At 43.1% G+C, this 23626-nt stretch overlaps 7 protein-coding genes across 7 annotated transcripts; 2 read left to right on the top strand and 5 right to left on the bottom strand.

Annotated features, from left to right (window-relative positions):
* Window positions 1-9: 9 nt before the first annotated feature.
* BBOV_III001740 (Rer1 (ER retrieval) family protein) lies at window positions 10-841 on the bottom strand. The gene has a single exon (XM_001611259.1). It carries the CDS (start codon window positions 709-711, stop codon window positions 76-78), a length of 636 nt encoding a protein of 211 aa, XP_001611309.1. The 5' UTR covers window positions 712-841; the 3' UTR covers window positions 10-75.
* Window positions 842-1176: 335 nt separating this feature from the next.
* On the bottom strand, window positions 1177-2365 carry BBOV_III001730 (putative integral membrane protein). Its single transcript, XM_001611258.2, has one exon. It carries the CDS (start codon window positions 1992-1994, stop codon window positions 1476-1478), a length of 519 nt encoding a protein of 172 aa, XP_001611308.1. The 5' UTR covers window positions 1995-2365; the 3' UTR covers window positions 1177-1475.
* A 508-nt stretch (window positions 2366-2873) lies between these two features.
* Window positions 2874-4026, bottom strand: BBOV_III001720 (putative Ras-related protein rab7). Its single transcript, XM_001611257.2, has 5 exons — window positions 3883-4026; window positions 3780-3847; window positions 3686-3744; window positions 3127-3413; window positions 2874-3090 (listed from the first exon to the last, which is right to left on the bottom strand). The coding sequence occupies exons 1-5, from the start codon at window positions 3996-3998 to the stop codon at window positions 2907-2909; spliced, it is 714 nt and encodes a 237-aa protein (XP_001611307.2). The 5' UTR covers window positions 3999-4026; the 3' UTR covers window positions 2874-2906.
* Window positions 4027-4333: 307 nt separating this feature from the next.
* On the bottom strand, window positions 4334-10504 carry BBOV_III001710 (DEAD/DEAH box helicase family protein). Its single transcript, XM_001611256.2, has one exon. The coding sequence runs from the start codon at window positions 10422-10424 to the stop codon at window positions 4434-4436; it is 5991 nt and encodes a 1996-aa protein (XP_001611306.1). The 5' UTR covers window positions 10425-10504; the 3' UTR covers window positions 4334-4433.
* Window positions 10505-11352: 848 nt separating this feature from the next.
* Window positions 11353-22118, top strand: BBOV_III001700 (N-terminal region of Chorein a TM vesicle-mediated sorter family protein). Its single transcript, XM_001611255.2, has one exon. It carries the CDS (start codon window positions 11393-11395, stop codon window positions 22016-22018), a length of 10626 nt encoding a protein of 3541 aa, XP_001611305.1. The 5' UTR covers window positions 11353-11392; the 3' UTR covers window positions 22019-22118.
* Window positions 22119-22278: 160 nt separating this feature from the next.
* BBOV_III001695 (putative integral membrane protein) lies at window positions 22279-23001 on the bottom strand. Its single transcript, XM_051767040.1, has 6 exons — window positions 22904-23001; window positions 22799-22870; window positions 22676-22764; window positions 22529-22638; window positions 22433-22489; window positions 22279-22395 (listed from the first exon to the last, which is right to left on the bottom strand). Exons 1-6 carry the CDS (start codon window positions 22947-22949, stop codon window positions 22368-22370), a joined length of 402 nt encoding a protein of 133 aa, XP_051623776.1. The 5' UTR covers window positions 22950-23001; the 3' UTR covers window positions 22279-22367.
* Window positions 23002-23114: 113 nt separating this feature from the next.
* BBOV_III001690 (uncharacterized protein) lies at window positions 23115-23594 on the top strand. Its single transcript, XM_001611254.2, has 3 exons — window positions 23115-23299; window positions 23336-23430; window positions 23465-23594. Exons 1-3 carry the CDS (start codon window positions 23163-23165, stop codon window positions 23557-23559), a joined length of 327 nt encoding a protein of 108 aa, XP_001611304.1. The 5' UTR covers window positions 23115-23162; the 3' UTR covers window positions 23560-23594.
* The last annotated feature ends 32 nt before the right edge of the window (window positions 23595-23626 follow it).

Genomic DNA, 23626 nt, shown 5'->3' with positions numbered 1-23626 from the left:
GACTGTTGATGCCGCAACACATATTTTATGTGCTCAACGGTATAAAGCCGATTTGTTTTTATAGAAGCTACAGAACTACCTGGCTTGACGAGTTATCGAACCATAGGTACGCTTACCAATGTTAAAGGGAACATACTTATATTTAATCATGTTCTCCAACTGCTCACGCATAGTAAGAGCAAACAGACCAACGAAATAAACAACCAATAATGGCCAAAATACTGGAACGTCCAATGCGTCAAATAACATACAAAACAAAGCAACGTATGTTGCCCGGACCAAACATAGCCAAAATGTGAACTCGTTCATATCACGCAAAAATGGCCTAAATTCATAAACTGTATCCGGATGACGCATCTTCTCAAGAGTTATTTCAGTACGATTACCCTCACTAGAGGGTAATATAGTACCACCATGAGCAGCCTCGTGAGCTGCACAAAGATCCTGAAAATCCAATGGTGTTAAGAAACGAATCACAGAATTAAGCGCATAAACTGCGTACATATATGCGATAACAAAATGACTAGCGTAAGCAATGACGCGGTACCAAAATACGTAGAAAAGAATCACAAAATATATCCATCGTAACACAATGTGTGTAGATATATAATCCAAGATCGCCTGACGGCCACGTTGAAAAAATGCCAAACGATTTTGCAAACGTAGAACCGAAGCCGAGAAAGCAGAATTATCCCTCAAGGGCTCCGTCATGTTGTTACCCAAACAGGAACAACCTTGTAGAGTTATCGAAATATGCCTTCGTCAGCTTCACGTGACTTGAGCTTAATTTACAATATAAAAGTTCATTGGAAAACTATCAAATAGCGATGACAAAAATCAATAGCACGTAAGTGATATACATGACTGCCCAACTTGGACGCGGAAAGCCTGCTAAACAATCATCACAGTATTATTACAACGGGTATTTCATTAAATAATATATCTTCTACGTATAGAGTATTCTGTATTATCTACAATTGGGCATTATGACATGTGAAAGCACTACTTTTCACATTCAACATACAGTGCGCTGTCTAATACAACCTTTACGATACGAATAGACGAAGAACATGGCGCTTCTGTCCATGTATATGTTATGCCACATTCTAGTAGGCGCGTGTTTAATGTCTCAACCACAAACATAACTATGCAAATAGGACATTGTACATAGATTAAACAGTTCAATGGCATATTTCACCATCATAATGTTGCCCAGCATCAAAGCTTTGTCGATGCGGATACGCAACAATCATGTTCATGATTCATATCCGACCTAAGTCCACATTGTTAATAATTCCGATAGGACAATAGGGGATGATGAGAATTGGGCAACTAACGGTATGTCCTCGTTTTCTTGCCCTCTTATAGTTGGTGTTCTGATTCTTGAGCGGCGCATGCTTTTCGCCGACCATTCAGATTGTGATATAGAACTTTGTCTATATTTCGCTTTGAAAATGATAAATACATACGGTAGATCACTTTAATGGGTTACCCAATGCACCAGCAGGATACATCTTGCCCGTGCCTCGGAGATACGAAGGTATACCTTCTATTGTATACCCCGGCAGACCATAATAAGGACTTTCTGGTTGTTTAACAGCGGATGCTACAAATCTGTACATGGCTTTGTAGGTGTGCCTTAGGAATGGGTAGGTCAACTTTACGAAAAAAGCAACTATCCTGTAAGAGTATAAGCAATATAGAACTATAACACAAAAAACCATAACCAAAAGCATAGGCACTATATAGCGATACCATACTGTACCGATGATCCTGGGTAGATTTTCCTTGTAAAGTGCAACAAGAGTTGGGGACTGTAATATACCAGTAATAACATCCTCGCTTAAATCTTTCAATATATCCTCTATAACTGGGCCTGAAATTCCAGAAATTATAGTTTCTGTTGTAGTCGGAGCAATCTTTGACGCCACCTCTATGGCGGTTGATGCAACATTTGATGCAACATTACCGAAAATGTTCCAAATAAAACCCATTTTTAACTTCTCACATGTAGACAACCAACTCAGATATCAGTGACATGATTAGATTAACATAAGATGACAATTACTTATCAATACAGTTGGTATCCTGCCATAGTTGTCGAGCCATCAACCTTACCACCATATATTACACTGGAAGTGCATTTCATCGGTGACCTATATGATATTCACCATCTAGCACATTTAGGCGCTAACAACGCCCTGAATGAATCCACAAATGTTCTTCTTATGCCTGTGGCACAACCAGTACATCCGATTTAACCCCGATAATGATAAACGCCACTTTTGAACCTCATAGCATGTATGAAGTATCAATATAAATCCTTCCAATGGTAGCTAGAAGAAGTGGCGTCTAAATGTGCGATGAAATAGCTATTCTTCTTACCCGCACTATAACCATACCTCAGCATGAGGGGCGCACTCCACTGCAAATGATTAATTTCTCTAAACAATCTACAGTAGATATCAGCTATATTGTGTATTTAATATAGTACTAACGCTGAACTAACGTCGAGGCAACTACCGTTGTTACCACTTGGCAGAGAACAACTGTTCTATTCCCACCGCAGGCATTATCACATGAATTACTTGCTGTTCTCTCTTTCTATATATACGTATCACTAATATATACTAAAGTTTCTAAGTTTTCACTGGAAAACATTATACCGCACTGCAACAGTGGCTACCATTACAAAAGGGCTATATTTCATTATTACTCATCGCGATAGTATGATGACGATACATATGGATTGCTATTTGTCAATAAAAGTACAAAATGAACTTTGTGGCAGTGTTTAATGTACACAATGTAATTTGCCCTAAACGCTACTGTTGGAAGTTATACAAAAACCACGCTATAGTACCTATGGAAAATATTATTCGTGATAAAGTCCAATTAATATGGACTCAACCATCACAGCCTAGTATGCTACCAACGCCACGGGAGCAGTTGTTGCCCGTATGTTGCACATGCCTCTGGTCCAACAAGAGAGTATCAGGAATATAAATCTCATCGTCCTGAGTATCGCGCATCACTGCCTTCTTTGCGATCTCCATGAATGCTGCAGCAACGTTTTGCGCGGTCTTGGCACTAAAACACTATGTAAAACATCCCAAACAAACATACCTAGTTTCAAAGTGAGGAATGTCGTTATTGGCCTTACACCAATTAGTCGCCTTGTTGGCGCTCACCTTACGGTTGGCAACATCGTCAACCTTGTTCCCAATTAAAGCAAAAGGGAACGACTCAGGGTCCTTAGGTTCAACTTGAATCAAAAACTCAGACTTCCAACTCTCAATACTTTCAAATGTCTTCTGGTTGGTAGTATCATACACAAGCATACAACAATCTGCTCCTCTGTAAAAAGCCTTCCCAAGACTTTGGAAGCGCTCCTGTCCGGCAGTGTCCCATATCTGTACAGATGTTGAACAATACTAGATAAAATATCTGATATAAAGCGTACCAAATCACATTCAGCGATACGAGTTCATACAATGAGCATTAGAGAGCCATACGTTGGTTTCCATTAAACAACATATACAAGGGACTGTAATACCAGACCTCACACATCCATGAATAATGAGCAACTAATATCATAAAAGTCCAAAGGAAGCATAGAAACAACATTATAACAGCGGCCAATGTAAATACTACACAAAAGAGTCACTTATCATACATGTCTTACCTGCAAAGTCACCACCTTGTCATCAACCGTCACTTCCTGAGTTGAAAAATCAGCTCCGACTGCACGAAGTTACTTTATATAGCAAGTAACCTACTGGTCGCGCGATATTGGTTGGTAAAGCGCTTGTTGATGAACTGGTTCATCAGCGAGGTCTTCCCGACCCTGTAGCATTACGTGACCAAACTCAGCCAACATACCCGCTATCACCAAGAATGATTATCTTCAGAATCGGCCTTTTCCGCGCCATCGATATAAAGTATACAATAGGAAGAATAGACCCCAGGGTAGGCTGAGTGGGCATCAAGATCAGCATGACACACACACAATTGTTTTCCCGTAACGCGATTCTGCGGAAAGATATCAATACCCAAATTACGAATCCATCTGTTACTATCTATTATAAACTAGTAGTCCGCATAATATATCATGTAGTATGCCATTGTCACACCCTGTGTCTAATTTCAACGTCGTTTATTATCAGACCCTTGAATCGTCAATCTTGATATCTATGTCGTTTTTCCTGGTACATGTACATTGTTTTTTTATATTCTGCCTACACAGTTAAAACTATGCTTTGAAACCTCCTTTATCAGACGCTAAATTGGATTCGCAAGCTACCGACTTAATCAACTATGTTGCACAGATAATGATTAAATCATAGTTGCTACACTAATGAGCATATTACTGTTTGTATGACTAATAAAGGAAGCGTATTATATTGAAATGGTGTTGGTCGATATAACCATAGTTAAATGCGGTTGAACACAGACTCAAAGCGATCCAATGCGTGAACTACAGCGTCGTTTAACGAATCTTGACGAACGCCACCGTCAGTATAACCGTTCAAAGTCAACTTGGCCAACTTCAGCAATACCAAAATCTTGCGCAAGTCGAACCAAGCATACTGACCCAAACCATTGACGTCACGTACCACTGAAAAACGACCGTGAGTCCAATAATCAATGATATATGAATTATCCAACGTCATGCCGTAACGATTTAGGACGTTGTAATGCGGGTCCATCTGAACAACATCAACCTCGACAGACTCTATAGTAGGCACCATGTCAAGCGTTATATCAGAACAAGCACGAGAACTTAACCAAAGCTCACGTGCAGAAGAGAAATTGCCAGGTAGTCCATTAATAGCCACAAAAGGAGATGCCAGGCTCTGGAACTTAGTAGTACCTCGTTTTTCCATAAACCAACTAGATACCACCTTGGTACCTGTGCAAAAGTCTACCTTACTCAATGGCAACGTGGGCTGCATGGGCTCAAGTTTAGCCTGATATTTAGATAGAATGCCAAGGATCTGGGCATTGTACACGGTTATGAGGTCCTTTACCTCTCCACGTGCTGATGGCAACAGCGGGAACGACTCAGGGTATAACAGCTCGACACTTAGCGATCCCTCATCCTTGAGGTTTAAGTTAGATACTAACCTAGAGTTGTACTTGGCTCCACAACGCACGCGTTGCGGTAGTAGACGTCGTAGAGTCACGCAGGTACCCAACTGCTGGCGCTTATAGGCAAAGCGAGCAACAATATCCATCAACTTGTCAGCAGAGTCACTACCTGTAGACAGAGTCAAGTCATGCAGCTTTCCCATCTGAGCAAGGTGAGCTAGGAACATGTTACTTGGGTGAGATTCACGAGTTAACAAAGCAAGCTCACAACAACCGCTGACTAAACCATGACGGTCAATAAAACCAAGCTCGAAAAGTGTCTCCACGCAAGCACGGAATACGATAACCTCATCCTTACTGAAACCGGAGTGTGGCTTCAGAGGGTGAATAAACATAGATGCCAAACGCTTAACAATAATGCGAGGGTCAACCACGTAATCACGACTACGAGTGATAATCTCGGTCTTACGTACACGGGCGTCGGTTGTGCTAATCTTGGAATTGACCTTAGGCTGAGGAGGCCTAGAACGAACCGATACCAAGAGACTATTAAAAGCCGATAAAGTAGCCAATACCTCAGTGGGACTGCAAGAAGCGTATCCAGTAAGATTACCAAGCTGAGCCGTTAGTAACTGACGAATACGCTTCATTGGTAAACCCCAAAAAACAACATGACCTGACAAGTCGAAACCACGACGACCGCAACGACCACTCATCTGTTTGTACATTAAGGGAGTCAACTCGTAATTGTCACCCATGAATATGACACTCTTACAAGGTACGTTAATACCAAATGCTAAACTGCGACCGGAAAAAAGTACCTTTAAGAAACCCATCCTGTATAGAGTCTCTGTTAACATCGTGAATTTATGTGGTAAACCCTCGTGATGGATACCAATACCGCGCCTTAACGCCTCCACAAAGGTGTCAACCTGCTTACGGTTACTTATGGATGCAGCAGCGACCTTAATGAAATTCTCCACTTCTTCAGTATAGTTCACATAAATCTTCCGGTTGTAGTAGTTGAATTCAGGGTCATAGTCCTCAGCGACGTCAACAGGCTCCTTAGGCAACTCGATGAACTCCTCAACTTTGCCACCGATACCCTGCTCCTCCTTCTGTTCGCGGCTTGCACCGCGCATCTTCTTCTCAGCCTCATACTGACGCATCAACATCTGGTAGTGATCCACACGGCGCTTATTCTCAGCATTGGTCCAGGCAGTGGCCTCCGGAGTGCCATAGTACTTCTCCCACTGCCTGCGCTTAAGTAGTTGTGTAACAGAGACTAGTACGTGCTCCATGTGGTTGCGATCAAAGGTAAAAGCGAGGCAAGGCAGTCGCTTAGTCTGCTCTAAAGTGTTCAAAAGCGTTATGACCTCAGCAGGGTCCAGGTAATCACGAGATTGCACAGATATAGGCGCATCATTCCCAGGACAATCAACAACTGGATCCATAGGTTTGAGCAATGGATATAAACGGAAATAGTGATCTTCAGGTTCGTCAGCGGCGGCAGCATCGCCAGGTGATACCGATACATTCAACGATTTGAGGCAATCCATAATCTTCTGGAAGTCGTCCGCTGTTATTACCGATTCTTGTACCTGACGTGCGAATTCAGTGATGTATGTCTGCAACCAATAGCGATATTGCCTCTTCGTAATAAGAGGAGTGTTCCTAAAGTACTCAGCAGGCGAGAGATAAGCCATATCAGAGCATCGCGAACCCATCACATAATCAGTACAACGAGATAAAACAAATAAATCACGAGGTCGTAAATAACAATCCCTGGGGAAACCAGTGCGCAGCACGTTGTGATAGGATAAACATGTAGCCGGGTTCAGAGGGACTAGATGACGGTTACTATAGCACTCCAGCTTAAGGTCAGAGTATCGCTCGTCAAAGTAAATGTAATGCACCTTGGCTGTAGCTGAATTACGACGAGTACGCTCAACCTTGGTCAACCAAGCATGGAACTCCAATGGATTGCCTACTGTAGCAGAAAGAGCCATGAAAGGTGCAGCACTTAAATGAATAATGCGCTCCATAAAAGGACCAATCTCCTCGTCAGAAATGCAGTGGATCTCGTCAAAAATTAAGTATTCAATGCGCTTAATGTATCCGAGTTCACTGGAACGCATGGCAACCAATAACTGCTCAAGGATAGATGGCACTGTAACCAAAATTTGAGCACAATTCCACTTGGGATCATGGAAGTTATCCAAGAAGGTAGCACTAAGAACAGCAGCACACGACGGAGAACTATAGTTCTTAGAAGAAAACCTCGCTGTAATCTCATACTTAACCTGTAAAGCAAGCGCATTGTTAGGCGATACGTAAATAACAATGCCCTCGTCATCCAGACGAAGACCCTGTTCCATAGCATAGTAACAAATGTATGTCTTACCAGTAGATGTAGGAGCTACAACCAATGATGACTCACGGTTATCAACCGTGTCAAGCAGTATTTTCTGCCAAGCGTCAGGCTTAAACAAAACACGAGGGTCCTCAGTAGACCCCAAAGTACGCTCCATGAGATCACCCATGTAAGCCAACTGGAAGTCAAATTCCATACCATCCCGTAAAGCATATTCAAAGCGCTCATCAGAATCCACCTTGAACTTTTTGTTCTTCTTATCATCGTTAAGCTTGAGCCACTCATTAAACAGGTTGGCAGCACTCCTGGACAACCCAAGCTTACATAAAAAGCGCTGAAGCAGGGTTATAGTCTCGCCATCGATAAGTGACTTAAATTCCTTGAAACAATCATGAATCAAACGAATTGTCATGCAAATAGTGCGCCTAAAAGAAGCACGAGCACCTTTCTTGTTTAAGGAACGCATACGATAACCATCAAAGGTCTTCAACAGGTTTTCCAACATACCACGAACAAACTGTAACTGAATCGGCTTAGTACTGATCATGCCTTTAAGCCACTTGAAGTCACCAACAAGGTCAACAGCACGGCTTGGACCAGAAGTGTAATCAAGAATGCTGGTGTATATAGAGTCAAAGTCATGTTCAGCTGAAAATATGGATCCCAGACGACTTGATAAACGCTCAAATGTCTTGAGATCACCTTCACGACTCTTGGATTCCTGAGCTGCAGCGTGCTTTTGACGCAAAAGCTCAGCTTTCGCCGATGTCTTCACTTTCGTACCCTTGTCTTTCTTAGCATCCTTAGCACTCTTGTCCTTCTTGGACTCCTTGACCTTTTTAGCGTCCTTCTTACCGGAAGCTGCAGCAGAGGCATCGGCATTCTCCTCAAGGCCACGTTGCTTAACATCTAACCACTGGTGCTCCAGTTTGGGGACTATCGGGTGATGCAAGTTATTCGAACCCAAGTAACGCGATAATAAGTGCGAAAAGGCATTCTGCCTCTGCATGCTGCGCTGCTCCTGACGTTGACTGCGATTGGGCAGCAACGCCATCTTGTCTTGTTTCTCAACCTTGAAATAATAATCGATGCACTCCGTCTTCTCCGACATTAGTGCGGGATTACGCCACTGCAACGCAGCGAAACGCTCCATGCAACGTGAATTGTCACCTTCATAAAACTTTATAACCTTGTCTTCAGTCAGACCGAAGTACATGTTCACAAACTGGTTGTCAACGTTCAACACACCATCCTGCGCACCGCTATGGCTGTCCACAGTACCTACAGTGTCGTATATACCGCAACTAGCAAACGGTGACATGTCAATGGGAAATACAGTAGCACCCGAATTCTGAGAAAAGTGAGCGTACATGCGATCCATCTGAGAAACCACTTCTTTATCCAACATAAAGCAATCCAGGTCTACTTTGTTACCGTGGTCACTAGCATATATGGCCATGCTGTGCAATATAGAAGTGAAGAGATTGCCATCAAATAAATCTGCCGCATCACGACGGGAGTCTGCCATCGTGTCTACCACACTGCTCAGCCCACACAAAACTGGGACTGTAGTGGAAGTCATAAAATCTAACGTGGCAGCAATATAGGTACTGAAGAACTCCCAACCTTCGGCATCAAGACGCAGCGTACATCTGTCCTCAAGTGAAAGTAAGTCGAGCAAATGATTGTGGATAAGAAGTACTTTAAAAGTAAGCTCGCAGCTGTCAATATATAGTGCCGTATCTTCGTCAACCTCGTCATCAGCATCAGGCTTCATCTCAATCAGACTCCTTAGGTAATTGCAAGCTACTATGTGACGAAGTCGACAATCAATGCCCAATGTACCAAGATCAGACATTATCTGCTGGACAAGCTCAGTGCCGGAACCATCCGCATCAACCCTCTCCTCAAGCGGGTACTCCAGCATGAATTGCGACTCTAACTCTTCGATAAACTGAGTAGGAGGCAAGCAATTGCTGGGAAATGAAATGAACGCCTTGAAATTGTGGGCAAATGGGCCTAACTCAAAAAAGTATGCTACACATAAGTTAATCGACAGACTGTGCATGGCCAAAGATTGAGTGGCAAAAGTAAACCTATCCATGTAACTCTGCTGAACCTCAAAATCAGCCACAATCTCGCCATTGGGCTCGTTCAAAGGAGAACTGGATGTAGTGTCCACAATCTCATACAACGTGCGGTGCTTGTACAAAAATGAGGATCCATCCTCTATCATTATAAATGCTGGTTCGTTGTTGTCCACGTAACTAACCCACTCTGGATCATACCAGTCACGAAATACCATATGAGATATGCCATTTAAAACGACGTGAGTAAGCAAAATCTCACGCAATAACAAGTAGCCGTCAAAGAAATGCTGATCTTCACCATCCTCACCGGCATGGCCATATCCTGGGTCAAACAATTTCCTAAAAACGTCAAAAAACACTAACATAAAAGTACCACCACAGCGTATGATACCACTCAAAATACGCTCAACACGGTATATCAACTGTAGTGTCTGAGGGCCTTTTGCAAAGTCAAGCAATACATTACCCTCCTTCTCCGCACTGCAAACTATATGCACGATAAGGGATTCAGCATGAACTATACAACAGCTCTCCTTGGCACCAGCACTACCAAGAAGATTAGAAAAATCAGTAGGACACATAGCATGCCACAGCTTAAGACGTGACTTTAACGGTACACTGGGATCACAACGAAGCGACTTTGCGCACTCTATGTTCAATATACCGAGAGATCCATAATCAATCGTGTCAATACCATCAGTAGGTTCAAACTTATCACCATGGTGGAATGAAGAAGACGCAGCTTCACTGCGAGGCGAGCCAGATTGCTGACGACCTGATCGCAAAGGTTCAGCCGCAGATGCCGCGGCGATGTCGTACATCAACTCTACCTTGCTAACAGGTGCTTCATCATCGAACTTATCCGCCATCTTGGAGACGTGAACCTTAACACGTACCTGAAACAGCGGCTAAGGACAACTAAAGTAAAGGCAACTGCTATAAACACATATATGCGGTTGCCTTAACTTGTAGAACCCAATGGAAATGCCACTTAAACGGGCCTGGGATATAAATCTCAGGATTAGTTAACACGAGCCAGGAGAATCCGTACACCCCCATCAGACAAATTACCGATCTATAGCAACAAACAAGCACATAATAAATATATTTTACCGATAATATCGACCATATAATTTAACCGCTGATGGTAGGTATTTTGTGATTGCGGAATCATCTCACGTCGCTATAACACGCATCAATTGCCAGTTACACAGACACAACGGAACGACTATTTACTATCATTTTCGCGGATAAAATTACAATATCTAGTTCTGGAATCTACTTAATCAACGTTTTTATATATTTAAATCTTACACCGTAGTAGAGTGTAGTAGTTCTTATTGCAAATTATATCCATTTGCTTTGTGGACGGTGTTTTACAATGACGTTAAACAATAATATCAATGGAAGACCTTTATTGTTATGGATATACATCGGTGGTACTTATAAATCCATGAATATGATATAACCAGGTCTCTACGACACACATACACATTATCCTTAGTGAAACTGCTATAAATACCATTGTAAAACATTTAGAATAGATTAATATTGTTTAAATCTTAACTTAATTTTGAGGTGTGTCGTCAACGTCCAATGATTACTGGCGACTGGTACACATATTTCCACATATTAGGCCCATTACACGCAACAATGGCAATATATAACCAGTAAAATTACACATTTTAAATATATATAATACATACATAACCGATCATTTAAAATATTACTCGACGGTTGATTGTCGAGACTACCTTACAACCTCAGGAGAGAAAACAAGATGGAACTAGTCCCATATAACCAACTTCCACCTTTTATGTGAACCACGTGAGCCACTATGTTCGAGGGATTAGTTAAGAGGCTCCTGGACACATATCTAGCGCCGTATGTGGATGGTATCACTCAGAACCTTCAGCTGGCGGTGTGGTCCGGCAACATCGTACTTGAAAACCTAACCCTAAAGACCGATATCACCGAGAAGCTATCATTACCATTCGATGTACACTTTGGTAAGATCGGTAGACTTAAAGTAACGATACCATGGGCAAGTTTAGGCGCGACGCCAGTGAAGGTACTGGTAGATTCAGTCTACCTCTGCATAAGTGGTATAGCGTCAAACAAGACAGATGATGAGCTGCTGCGATACGTTCGTGAGAGCAAAGAAAAGCTCACGAATATGCTCGAAAACGAGTATAGCGCCTTTGTTAACAGCCTAAATATCAAAACAGATGTTAACTCATCATACCTCCTACGCCTGTCGCAAAAGGTCCTGAACAACATACAAATCGATCTCAATAGCATACATCTGCACTGCGCTGATCAAAGACATGCATTCGGTTTTATAATAGACTCCATATCTATCAGGAAGTACCGCCCAGAGGATGGAAATGGTATCCTGAAGGTAACCACTGATGACTCTACGAGGGAAGAAGCCGTTACACATGTTTGCAGCCTGCTTGGATTTTCTATATATGAACGCCCTGGAGATGGCGATGATGAAGAATTCTCACGCTCATCATCATACCACGGCCTTAACGAGGATGTTACTACTGATGCAGTCGCCGACATTGAGGATATCGCAACACAACAGCACAGTGGCGCCTTAGCATTGATAGAGGCGCCCATTGAACAGACAACAGGTAATGAAACAGTTGAATTGTCCGCGGAAGCTAAAAGGCGCATCAAAAGAGCAGAAACCACTTTGATGAAGTTTAGTGAAGGAAGCCTAGCAACAAATACACTACTGGAGAAGCTGTCTTTCAGCCTACTATTGGCAATAAATGTTAAAAACAAGTCGATATTTGCATCACTCCGGGTAGGTACATCCGAGAAGACAGCTGGCGTGGAGCGTGAATCACTCAGGATCATATTATCGCTGGAAAGTCTAAGGTCGTTCGTTGAATTGTGGACATGCTGCGTAATTGAGGCCGAAAGAAGCGAAAAGATGTTAATGGAACGTGCTCATACCGTAGATCTGAGTCCGGAGGGAATCAAGGGAACGACACGGGAGGAATTTATCACGCTATACACCAAAAAGATAAATTCAGAACATTTCAACGGAGATCCTTTAAGTATAATGGAAGATGATAGGCTTACTGTGCTCACTGACGTGGTCCCAGCACGCCACTTGGCAAGATGGCGGTTTGCAGCTCGGAAACTGACTGACGCCGTGGCGGCATCGGAGCAGTCCAAAAAACAGGCCTTAGCTAATAATGCAGTGCCGACGTCTCCAGCGACAACTACATGGTTCGGATGGCTCAAGGGAGTTGCAACCTCAGTAAACAAGCGCAACATATTCAAAAGTGGTGTACCCAAAGAGGATGCTGTACTGGCAGTGGCTGATATACCGGCCATCGAAGCTGGAGACGTGGAAAATGAATCTCCAACGTCAAGCACGCCCGTTGACAAGATAGAGCTAGAGGATAATGCAACTATGGAGTATTGCCAGACTGATACCCTGGACCCAGTGACACCCTTTGTAGATACATCGTCAATGGATAATGCAGACGAGTTCATGGAATACACCAAATTCAGAACAATTGGAGATACAGATCAAGTAGAGTGCTTGCCGGGAGGGTTGGTGCTCACAGGCGAGGAAATTGACCTAATCAGAGACGTGTTAGCACTAGGTGACATGTTTGAAGATTCCATGGCAACCAACAACTACTACTTTGAGTGCGCACTGCCGCACTTTGAGTTTATTATAGACGTTGGAGGCCATACTACAGCCACTGCCGATACGCTATGTATGTCAACCGGGAACCTAAACTTGCAGATATATTGCAACGCCGTGGTAGACACGAATGACCGTGATACGTATAACGCATACTTCTCGGTTAACCTGGATTCATTTGATGTGCGATACAAGGATACAACTATCATGCACTTCATCAAAAGCGTCAGCGAGCAAGATGGTGACAGTGAGGCAAAGAGTATTGAGGATGACCCTGAATCTGGAGATATACGCGCCATAGATCTTAACATGACGCATAAAGTGACCAACCAAGGCAATGTGATGATGGTAAATGGTGAATTGAAGCCTATGGAAACCCACATGATACCGGCAGTGATGTCGGAGATCGTGGAAATCCTGCTATATATTTTACCTAACTTTACTTCAAGGCCACCTTCCGGGAACATGGGACATGTTATGGAAGCTTACAAGAACAACGGTTTGGCGTTAAATAAAATCAATTTGGATGACGAGCCTTGGGTAGCTGATAGGAATACAGTGCGCATGGCAGCAGAACATATGCCCGCATTGTTTTCATTCGATATCAAATTTGCCGCTCCAATTCTACTGCTTTACAACGACGTTGGTGATTGCATAAACCTAAGATTTGGTACACTTAACCTGTTGTCTAACGGGCCGTGCCCGCTGTCTGCGATGTCTGGGACCATAGAGCTGAAAGAAACACAGTTGAGTTGTCATCAGCATGGCAATACACATAACTCGTGGTACAGCTTTTTACGACCATTGCCAGTGAAAATACATTATGACTGTGATATTGTTACGAAATCGCTGAACTTTGACATACTGTTTGAGGAACTGTTCATGCAAGCCACGCCAATGGACACTGCACTACTGTACAGTGTGCCATCGGAAATTCTGTCGTGCGTCATGGGAGCACGAGCATCTTTACGACGTGGACGCGCTTCAAAGCCACTGGTTGATCCCAATGCAACGAAGACCACATTGGAAAACATAAAATACAACGTAAAGGCCATGGTCATATTCTGCCACTCGGGTTTCGCAGTCATGAATGCCGAAGGTTGCGAGGTTTTCAAGCTAGATATGCACAACGTCTCTCTAGAAATAGCATTTACAAACCGAAACTTGAGGGTACTACTAGGATTTGAAAAAATCATGATGTCGAATCCAGCAATGGATATGCCGTTATTCTTCACTCACCTAGACCCGGCGCCAATGAGTCGTGGATCATTAATCTTAGACGAAGATGACAATGAATTCGAAGATGCACTGGAAGATACAGCGAAGTCACTGCAAATTGAAATAAAGAGAACACATGACGCACAGGTGTCAATAGCAGCCAACATAACCGATATGGAGGGTAATTGGCAGTACTCCAGTATCAAGCTAATAATAGATACAATGGAAGAATATAAGAAGTGCTGTAATTTGAAAGGTGCCGAGGAAAGTAGCGATGGCGCGCCAAAGAGCGACCCAGCAGAAGCTCATACCGATTCGGCTAAAGAAAGCCTAGTAAACTCCAGAACCATTACAGAGAGTGACATACAACCAATGTCCTCGGAACCAGCTGCACAACCGGATCTACCTCAGAGTTTTACGGGCTTGCCGCATGTGGTTAGATCTATACAAACTAATATTTCTCACGTAACTACACCAAGGTCAGACTGTGGCTACTCCATACAAGATAGCATTAGGCATGAAGGTACTACGTTTATACGTAGCGGAACGCTTCCGGAATCAGGCGAAGGTACTTTTTGGCAAGAACTAGAGGATTGCAATATCATACTCGATGAACTCCCAACGCTCTTGTCAGAGCAGAATAGCAATGATTACATCACCAAAGTCACAGTTAACGTTAAAGGCGCGGCTATTGTTTTCTGGAACGCACAATCGCAGGTAGAAGCGCGACTTAGTGTAAGCAAGATAGCATATTACCTACACAAATTTGGAAGCAAAGAGTCCAGCTCGCAACTTGAATTGGGCACTGCCAAGCTGACATTAGGAACAAGGTGTCTGCTGTCGTATACCGATACGAAATCATTAGAGGAAGATGGAGTAACAGCCATGGATAAACCACTCATGAGCTTAAAGTGGAAGTGTTACGACAGTATAGAATTAGGAGTACCATATTCTATGTGCCTAACCGGAGTACTAGAACGTATAGTCATTGTCTATTTTCACCAAGATATGACACGACTGCTGGACTACTTAGACGACGGTATCCTGAGTGTGTTCATATCAAAGTCGTATCATAAAGTGGTGGAAGCAGCTGCGTCCACCCACATGTTCTACAGCTTTTCAGTAGCCTCACCCATATTCCTGATACCTGAGAATAAGGCCATACTGCCACAAACATGGGATCACGCAGTGCCACATGGCTCTACACTGCCAAACCATATGACCAAGTCAAGTGTTAACCTAATATGTCAGCCAGTGGACACAGGCGACCCGTTCTGCAGGCAGATGGCTCAGAAACTTAGCGGAATAGTGGACACGTGGTACATCGGGTCATACTTGCTATTTGAACTGGGACACTTATATATCAGAAACGGATATACGCAACGTGACGGTAATGACAAGCAGTCTGCTATATACCTCAAGATGCTGGGTACACGTGCCTCAATAATAGAACAGACACATGGATCGCCAGAAGTAATGGGTAGTGTGCTGCAGTCAACCGACCTCGGAGTATGCTATATTGGTGGTGGAATGCTAGACCTAGGCATAGACTCCGAAGCGTGGGTACTAAAACTCACAAGAATGCAACTCAGCTTCATTATTGACGTACTCAATGAGAATATATGCGGATCGTCGTACAAAACGAGAACACAGGGTGTAGTCCAGCAGCAAAAGCCACAGTTCCATTGTTTTATACGAATGTCACTTAAAAGATTTGAATTCGATACTTGGTTCGCACCTGAAAAACCGCTGGCCAGGTTAAGATTCAACGCTATTACTGTATGTCTCAATTACGCCTCAGATAACGTGCGAATGACGTCATGCTATCAATTTGCACTGTGTGGCAAGACGCTAACCGTGGATGATACACGTAAGGACTCCATCAATGCCCACCGCAGGTTAATCAACTGTTTCGTACAGGAAAGTCCGGAGCATGTAAACCCAGATGAAGAAGAAGTGCAGTGCATGGAACCCAGTGTTAACGGACTCTTGCAAAACTGGCTTAGAAACTATAGGAATAGAACAGGACATGATCTGTTCAGCAGTGAAGATGCAGCGGATCAATATGGAGTTAAGGTAGTATTAGTTAACGAAAACAATCAAACCAATGTGGATGCAATGGTTAACAATGCCGCAATATCGCTACTGTGTATACATGCCATGGACCTGCTGAGATATTTCACATTGTCGTACGCCATGAGCTCAATGGCAACTTGTCCGAAGCAATATCAAATCACACAACCAATAGTCAGTGAAAAGACGTATCTGTTTAACTTCAAAACGAACAGTGGCAAGTTTATCGCATTCACACAAATGGACTCCACGACATCTCCACAACTTGAACTTAGCACTGATTTTATCCTAGAAATGACCATGCAAAACGGTTCGTTTAACTTCATGAAGGTGGATGTGATAGGATGCAAATTGGAACGAGTGTACCCATATAGTGGTAAACGTCAGGAATTATGTAGCTGTCTTGAGGTGTTCGGTTCAGGACAGTATGTAAGCGAGCAACAGGGTTACAAAATGTTTTTTAACTTCACGGTACCGCCCTCTAATCTGACATTGTACACCAAGGACCTTAGCGTAATCCTAGCGGCGTTCACGTCAGTGCTCACTGACGGCCCTTCGGCAGCACCACCCAGGGAAGACGATGGCACCATGGTCAAAGGAAACAATGGCGATGGTAAATTCTTATCAGTCAGCTTCAATATCAAAGGAATCAAAGTGACGTTCTTTGACGATATGCGCAAATGCCTCGTGCCAATGATGCGACTCTCCATAGCAAGCGATAATATAGAGTACATGGGCCTGCCCATAGAAAAAAGATATACCATTGTGCGCTGCTCAACACGGCTGGAGTATTTTAACGCTGTTATCGGTGACTGGGAACCATGCCTTGAACGATGTAACTGTAGCCTCGAGTATACCAATAATGTTAATACGCAACGAACTGTGCACAGACAGACTAAACCTGCCCGCAGCAGTACTGAAGACGACTGGAAGGATTTTGTACCAAACAAAGTACTCAAGTTATCGAGCTCGCATAACATATTAATCAACATCACACCGAGCTTGTGCCAACTGCTGCTGTGGTTCATACCAATGCTTACCGATAACATACAGAGAGGACTGGTATCGATGGACACTGATGGTGAAGAGCCGGATGTACAAATTGAAAACAGTGCTTATAGGTATGTCAACCTTACAGAATATGAATACCGCGTATTCACCATTGGCAGTGCGGGAAACACAGCAAAAGGTATTAACGGACTGCGTACTCTACAGCAAACAAATATACCAAAGGAGTTGGATTCTATAGTCAGTACAGTTGGAGTTGATGATACAAACAGCTCAAATATCTACGTAGTAGGTAGGCCGTCTCCAGAAATAGTCGGAAACATATGCGATACCATGGGCATACAAAGTAGGGAAACTGTAGAGAGGGATCTAATGGTTACGCGCAGTATCACGAAGACGATGGAAAACCTCAACTTAAGCAAGTCTTACATACCGTCAACATACAAAACACCATTTGAAAACGGTACATGCGCAGCTATGGTACCCTTGGCACGTAACTGTTGCGTGCTTCTAAATGCACCCGTAGAAGATATTCCACAGTCTTACAACAAGGATACGACAATATGTGAAGTTAAAACACCGCATCCATCGCATAAACTATTGCTATTCACCTCAACAGTAAGGGTCTATAACAGAAGTGGAATGCCGCTGCTACTAACATTCCTCGACCAAACGTTCAACGTAGTCCACGTATCTAATCTAAAAACAAGAGGAGCGCCTATATCAATACTAGATACAGGGGGGTCTTCAGGAGATGACTTTGGTGAAACCACTACGGTACAATTCCCAGATTCCAGCCTTGACTACCTTAGGGAGCAACAGGCTGATGCCGGTTACACTATGCTATTGGAGCACAATCACTTCGCATCAGTGCCGGAATGTGCATTCCAGGGACCTGCACAGGCCGTTATTAGTTTTCTACCAGCGCCATTGGCAATGAATCGCACTTTTATGGACGCTTTCAACGATAGAGCAATGAAGAAGGAACAGATGCAGAGCAATACATGGCTAAAACTGTCAAATACGACAGGATGGTCGAAAATAGTCGATAGCTCAAAACATAACGGAACAAGAGTAAGACAGTGCTATTGCCCCGGGTTTACCAAATCCAGCTTCCTATACTTTGTAGTCTCAGTAATCAAGAAACGCAGTGCATTCCCGGCGAATGTGGATATGCGTGACGTAGTTATATACCCCGCGCTCAGCATAATGAACACTTTGCCAATGGAACTGGATGTATGCCTCAGCGCAAACGACAGGGTACCTAGCGATGAAGCAGCAGCCACCAGGAAGAATGACAGATGTATACAGGAGGTATTAACCCTACTCCGGGAGTCTATCACGCATATATACTCATTGCCGCCAAACGAGTCACTCACTTTCATGGCCAAAATATGCTATAATGGATCAAATATATGGTCAGAAAGGGTAACGAGGATTTATGGTACTTCAGAAACGCATACCATGCTGGCAATACCGATACGTGGTATGGCGCCAGTTGAACTCGAGCTTATTAGGTATCCGGGAGGGCTGCCAGTGTCATCAACGTCTTTCCAGGGGCATCTTAGTCTTATACTGAATGCACCTTGGAGATTCATCGACCGTACAGGGTTAGGAATATCGTTCCAAAAACGACTACCACGAGCTGTAATATGTGGGTTGTCATTCTTCTCATCCGAAGATGAGGATGATGCTTTGCACTTATGTGTCAATGGGAAAATATCAGATAGAATGGAAGCAAGCGTTAGAATGCCAGCAGTGGGTGGATACTCATATGCACTTGTAGGCAGCGGTGGTAAGCACCACTCGGTATGCTTAATAACAGAAAAAATAGCTATAGGAGGATTGTCACATCACGTGGCTTGTCGTATCACGTCAGCCATACCAAGCTTCCTGTTTACGAACAACCTAGGTACCGACCTCTACATACGTAAAGACAACAGGATGACCCCAATATGCGTCAACAGTGGCAAAAGCGTAGCCATACCGTGGGTGTCTTCCAAGGCAATTGCGGACCCTGCAACGCTGCCCTCCGCTGTAGCCACCATTGAATTCAATATGGCCGAAGATGGAATTTGGAGCAACCCAATTCTCCTCTCAGAAAGCCATTCCGGTCAAACATACATGAGTTTGAAGCACGATAAGAACAATAAACCTATCGTATTTTGCGTATCTGTAGTGCCAAAAGGGGGTGCGAAATACTGCTCAATATCATTACCGCAAAATTTAAACGAAGGGTATGTCCTAATTAACCAGTGCCCGTACATCAAGGCAGCAATGGTACGGACTTTTCACCAGGGTGGTGAAGTCGGAACCAAGGGGAATGGTGTATACTTCACCGCAAAATATGGCCAGTCAGTGCATCTAGGATGGCAGCAACCATTCTTAAACAAGACTAGACTCTGCCAAGTTATGTTGTGGCTGGATAAAAATACAGTTGCCCCAATCAAGCCACTGGTTATCAATATAGGCTCTCCGGCCTTCAGATACAGACAGATAGAGGTAACTACACCTGAACATGCAGGAAATTATACAGTTATAGTCACAGCGGAAAATCGCGGTGACTATATATCCATAACTACAAGCCCATCAAGGCCTTACCTAGAATTTGAAAGTAAACTTGGAGAAGCAACGTCATCCACGCGAACAAGCATAAGCAGTATACGAGTACCGTCAGTGGCATACTCTAACGCTTCGGATTGTGGTGACAGCACTCCCGAAAGACGTGAAAAGGAAACCAGAAACGTGCTGGACTTGAACACAGAATTGTTGAACAGCTCAGAGGGTCTTGTTGACACTAACGAAGCTGAAGATGAGGTGCTTAATGAACCAGTGGTGCGAAGTCTACAGATGCAAGTGCAGCTATCACAAATCGGGTTGAGCCTAGTGTCACATAACCTGCATGAAGAGTTGATATTTTTGGAAATGTCTACAGTCTCGTTTGTATGCCTGTGGAACGGGGAAAACCAAAGGTTGGAACTTAGAATCAGCGATATACAAATTGATAATCAAACCGAAGAGAAGCATCTTGACGAAGAGCAGTGTTCCACCATCCTGGTCAATCGCAGAAAAACTATCGGGAATGATCACCAACGTCACGTGTTACAGGTTTATGTTGATAGACCATTTGCAAGCTCTAAAGACCTGTGCCTAAAAAAGGTATTCGTCTCATTGGATGATTTGGAGGTTGATATTTCAGATAACCTATTGAGCAGAGTATACAACTTCTACAAAGAATGCATGAAGTGCATGGGTGACTTCGCGTCGCAGAAAAAAGTTGACCTACGTCTAATTGACACATGGGTACAGGAAGAAGCACGAGAGAAGATGGGCTCATTAGAAAAGACACCTCTACCACCGCGAATGCTGGTGCTAGACTTTTTGTTCATAGAAAGATTCAACCTGGTGCTATGGTGTAGCTTCGATTTGGAAAAGCTGCATATGCTAGGTGACCTCATGCGTATGGGCCTCCGCATAATATGCGTCTCGCGGCATTTCGAGTTGATGGGAGCCCCTCTGCAGTTCCAACAGGAGTATTTCTGTAACTGCAGAGGGTCTATCCAGTCATTCTACGAACAGATAAAGGACAAATATCTCCATGCGGCACTCGGGTGTATAGGATCGTTACTGGGATACAGCTCGTTACTGAATATACCGAAGATACCTATCAATGTAGGTAGAAACACAATAGAATTCGCAGCTGAAGCAGTTGATAGTGTAAGCTCAGGTATAGGCAGTTTGCTTTCCAAATTTACATTCGACAATGAATACATCAACAAACGACAGAGGGATCGAATGGCAGTACCCAGTGGAAATATGCGAGATGGGATACTTTCAGCCGGAAAAAGCATTGGCGAAGGATTCATGTCACTAACTAACATCGTCACCAAACCTATTGAAGGAGCTCAAAAGGGTGGTATGGGAGGCTTTATACGCGGCCTAGGTAAAGGTCTTGCTGGATCCATAGTGAAACCTATCGACAAGGTGGGTCAAGCGGTATCGCACGTGTCACGCACCATCAAAGTTAATATGTCCAAGCAGTTAGAAGGTCAGAGGTGGTGTGCAGAACCATGCCGAAGGCCACGCATGCTTTGGGGAGAGTACTCACAGCTCAAGCCGTACAGCCTTAGTGATGCTGAAATCAGGCAACAGCTTGGGCACAAGTTTGCTAAAAACATCGTACACTGCGAGACAGTTTCAAAACGAAGCCACCCACAAAGCCACATTGCCCTGCTGTTCTATCCCTCAAAGGTCTACTATGTCGATTTGAAGCCGAGGCCAACAATAATCTGGAAGGTGCCAATAGCGGATATCCAAGAATGTAGAGCGTCGTGCTACGGTGTTATAATAAGATACTCCGACGGTACATTACAAGTACCATGTACAAATGCAGGGCTTATATACTCAATATTCACAGCTATGCAGCAAGCCAAACGCCAGTCTAAATCGTCAATTGTAATAGGGCCCGAACTATTTGAATCATACAATTAAATGCAGCAGTGATAATATCACACGTCAGGTCCAGGGGGCTATAATGTTTAACATGCTCTACAGTTGGTTTCAGCCAAGTTACCATAGCAATTATGACCGTTATAAAATTAGTTCAATAAAGTGCCACATTCATGGTGTATTTACCCATTGTTTTAGATGATAATAATCGTGTACATTCTAGACTACAAAAACAAGGTAACATATAATGGCACGTTATAATATTGCGATATTAAACAGCTGTCTTTCAAAGCATGCTTTACCACGATTATACGAAGCACAATAATTACTAAGCGACCGATTTTTGGTCAGCTGGCAATGTTGTACGTTCCAAATGTGAGCTGTATACAATTCACTGAATAAATTCCAATCGTTTGCTCCTTGAAAAGCATTGATGTTTTGTTGCAAATAACCTACTTGCTGCAGAATCTAAGGTTGAAATCTAATAAAGAAAAATTAAGACGCTCTAAATATCTAAGTAATAGATTGAAGTAGAAACTGAAAATGACCTACATGGTAGAACAAAATAGACTTCTTCGAAATGAAGTACTTTTGAAGAAATAGAGGAAAGCAGCAAAACAAACAGTAGGAACGTAACGCACAGTCCACGATTCTTTAGCTACCTGTAAACAATAAAGAGCTACAAACCAACAGTCATACCTCACGGTGTTTTTCTAACCCATGTATAAGACTACGGATGACGTGGACCAAAGAAGCAACGCTAGAAACAAGAACCACAAGAGCAATTACTGTTCCAAATTAAACAATTGAACATATACCTACACCTAGCTCGACGCTGTATTTTCAACTCCGAATCAAAAGCAATATTTAAAGTTTGCTCAAGGCGATTTAGCGCTGTACATATTATTTGCTCAGTAATAAGCATACCGCGAAAGAGTGGTTTGGGGCGCCGATCAATGGTTTGTGAAGCCATCTGCCCATATATACCTATTTTAAAGCAAATACAATCCTCAGATAGGTCTCATTTGATGCAAAAAAGACAATTAATGAAAATTGCTTGCAACAAGTACTTAACACATCATCACCACAACACAGGTCGCCATTAGTAAAGCAGACGATAACACATCTAATTTAAAAACAAACATGAATGCAATATACGCTGTCTATACCATGAAGTCGAGCTAATATGGTCTACAGGATTTCTTTCTTTGTCACACTTCTAAGCTCCCTTACACACTTGGGACGCTGCACATCAACACATCGCAATAATTCAGCACTGACGCCTTATGTTGCTCATAATGACGCCAATGAAGTATCTAATGGGTAGGTTGAATTGGTAGGATCTGTGACGAGTTACAGAGGGACAGTTATTCTAGACAACAGCAACGATGCAGCACGACTGCCCTTCGTAGAGGTATACGGCGGAAGGGCATTCCATTACGAGAATCCAAAGGGTAATATACTCGATCGTGTTTTCATCCGACGCAGATTTCATTTCAAATGACTTAGCCGAACGCCAAAAGGAACTACAGAATCTACCAGCGTATGAGACCGATGCATACGAAACTATGCGCAACTTTTGAAATGAGTTTCGAAAGTATGATATTTATACCGTGCGTATCATAAGTCACATTAATCGAATAATAAAAT

This window comes from Babesia bovis, chromosome 3 (genome assembly GCF_000165395.2).
Source record: "Babesia bovis T2Bo chromosome 3, whole genome shotgun sequence".
Lineage (NCBI taxonomy): Eukaryota > Apicomplexa > Aconoidasida > Piroplasmida > Babesiidae > Babesia > Babesia bovis.
This window is presented reverse-complemented; position numbering and strand designations above follow the sequence as displayed.

What these genes read in the sequence shown, in the direction of transcription:
- BBOV_III001740 (XM_001611259.1), bottom strand. Translation starts at nt 711, where the DNA reads ATGACGGAGCCCTTGAGGGATAATTCTGCTTTCTCGGCTTCGGTTCTA.
- BBOV_III001730 (XM_001611258.2), bottom strand. Translation starts at nt 1,994, where the DNA reads ATGGGTTTTATTTGGAACATTTTCGGTAATGTTGCATCAAATGTTGCA.
- BBOV_III001720 (XM_001611257.2), bottom strand. Translation starts at nt 3,998, where the DNA reads ATGCTGATCTTGATGCCCACTCAGCCTACCCTGGGGTCTATTCTTCCT. An exon ending in ATCATTCTTGGTGATAGCGG is followed by an intron (nt 3,848 to 3,882) that starts GTATGTTGGCTG and finishes GTAATGCTACAG; the next exon opens with GGTCGGGAAGACCTCGCTGA. An exon ending in ATTCCTCACTTTGAAACTAG is followed by an intron (nt 3,091 to 3,126) that starts GTATGTTTGTTT and finishes ATAGTGTTTTAG; the next exon opens with TGCCAAGACCGCGCAAAACG.
- BBOV_III001710 (XM_001611256.2), bottom strand. Translation starts at nt 10,424, where the DNA reads ATGGCGGATAAGTTCGATGATGAAGCACCTGTTAGCAAGGTAGAGTTG.
- BBOV_III001700 (XM_001611255.2), top strand. Translation starts at nt 11,393, where the DNA reads ATGTTCGAGGGATTAGTTAAGAGGCTCCTGGACACATATCTAGCGCCG.
- BBOV_III001695 (XM_051767040.1), bottom strand. Translation starts at nt 22,949, where the DNA reads ATGGCTTCACAAACCATTGATCGGCGCCCCAAACCACTCTTTCGCG. An exon ending in AGTCTATTTTGTTCTACCAT is followed by an intron (nt 22,490 to 22,528) that starts GTAGGTCATTTT and finishes TCTATTACTTAG; the next exon opens with ATATTTAGAGCGTCTTAATT. An exon ending in AACCTTAGATTCTGCAGCAA is followed by an intron (nt 22,396 to 22,432) that starts GTAGGTTATTTG and finishes ATGCTTTTCAAG; the next exon opens with GAGCAAACGATTGGAATTTA.
- BBOV_III001690 (XM_001611254.2), top strand. Translation starts at nt 23,163, where the DNA reads ATGGTCTACAGGATTTCTTTCTTTGTCACACTTCTAAGCTCCCTTACA. An exon ending in GCCAATGAAGTATCTAATGG is followed by an intron (nt 23,300 to 23,335) that starts GTAGGTTGAATT and finishes GACGAGTTACAG; the next exon opens with AGGGACAGTTATTCTAGACA. An exon ending in CCATTACGAGAATCCAAAGG is followed by an intron (nt 23,431 to 23,464) that starts GTAATATACTCG and finishes CATCCGACGCAG; the next exon opens with ATTTCATTTCAAATGACTTA.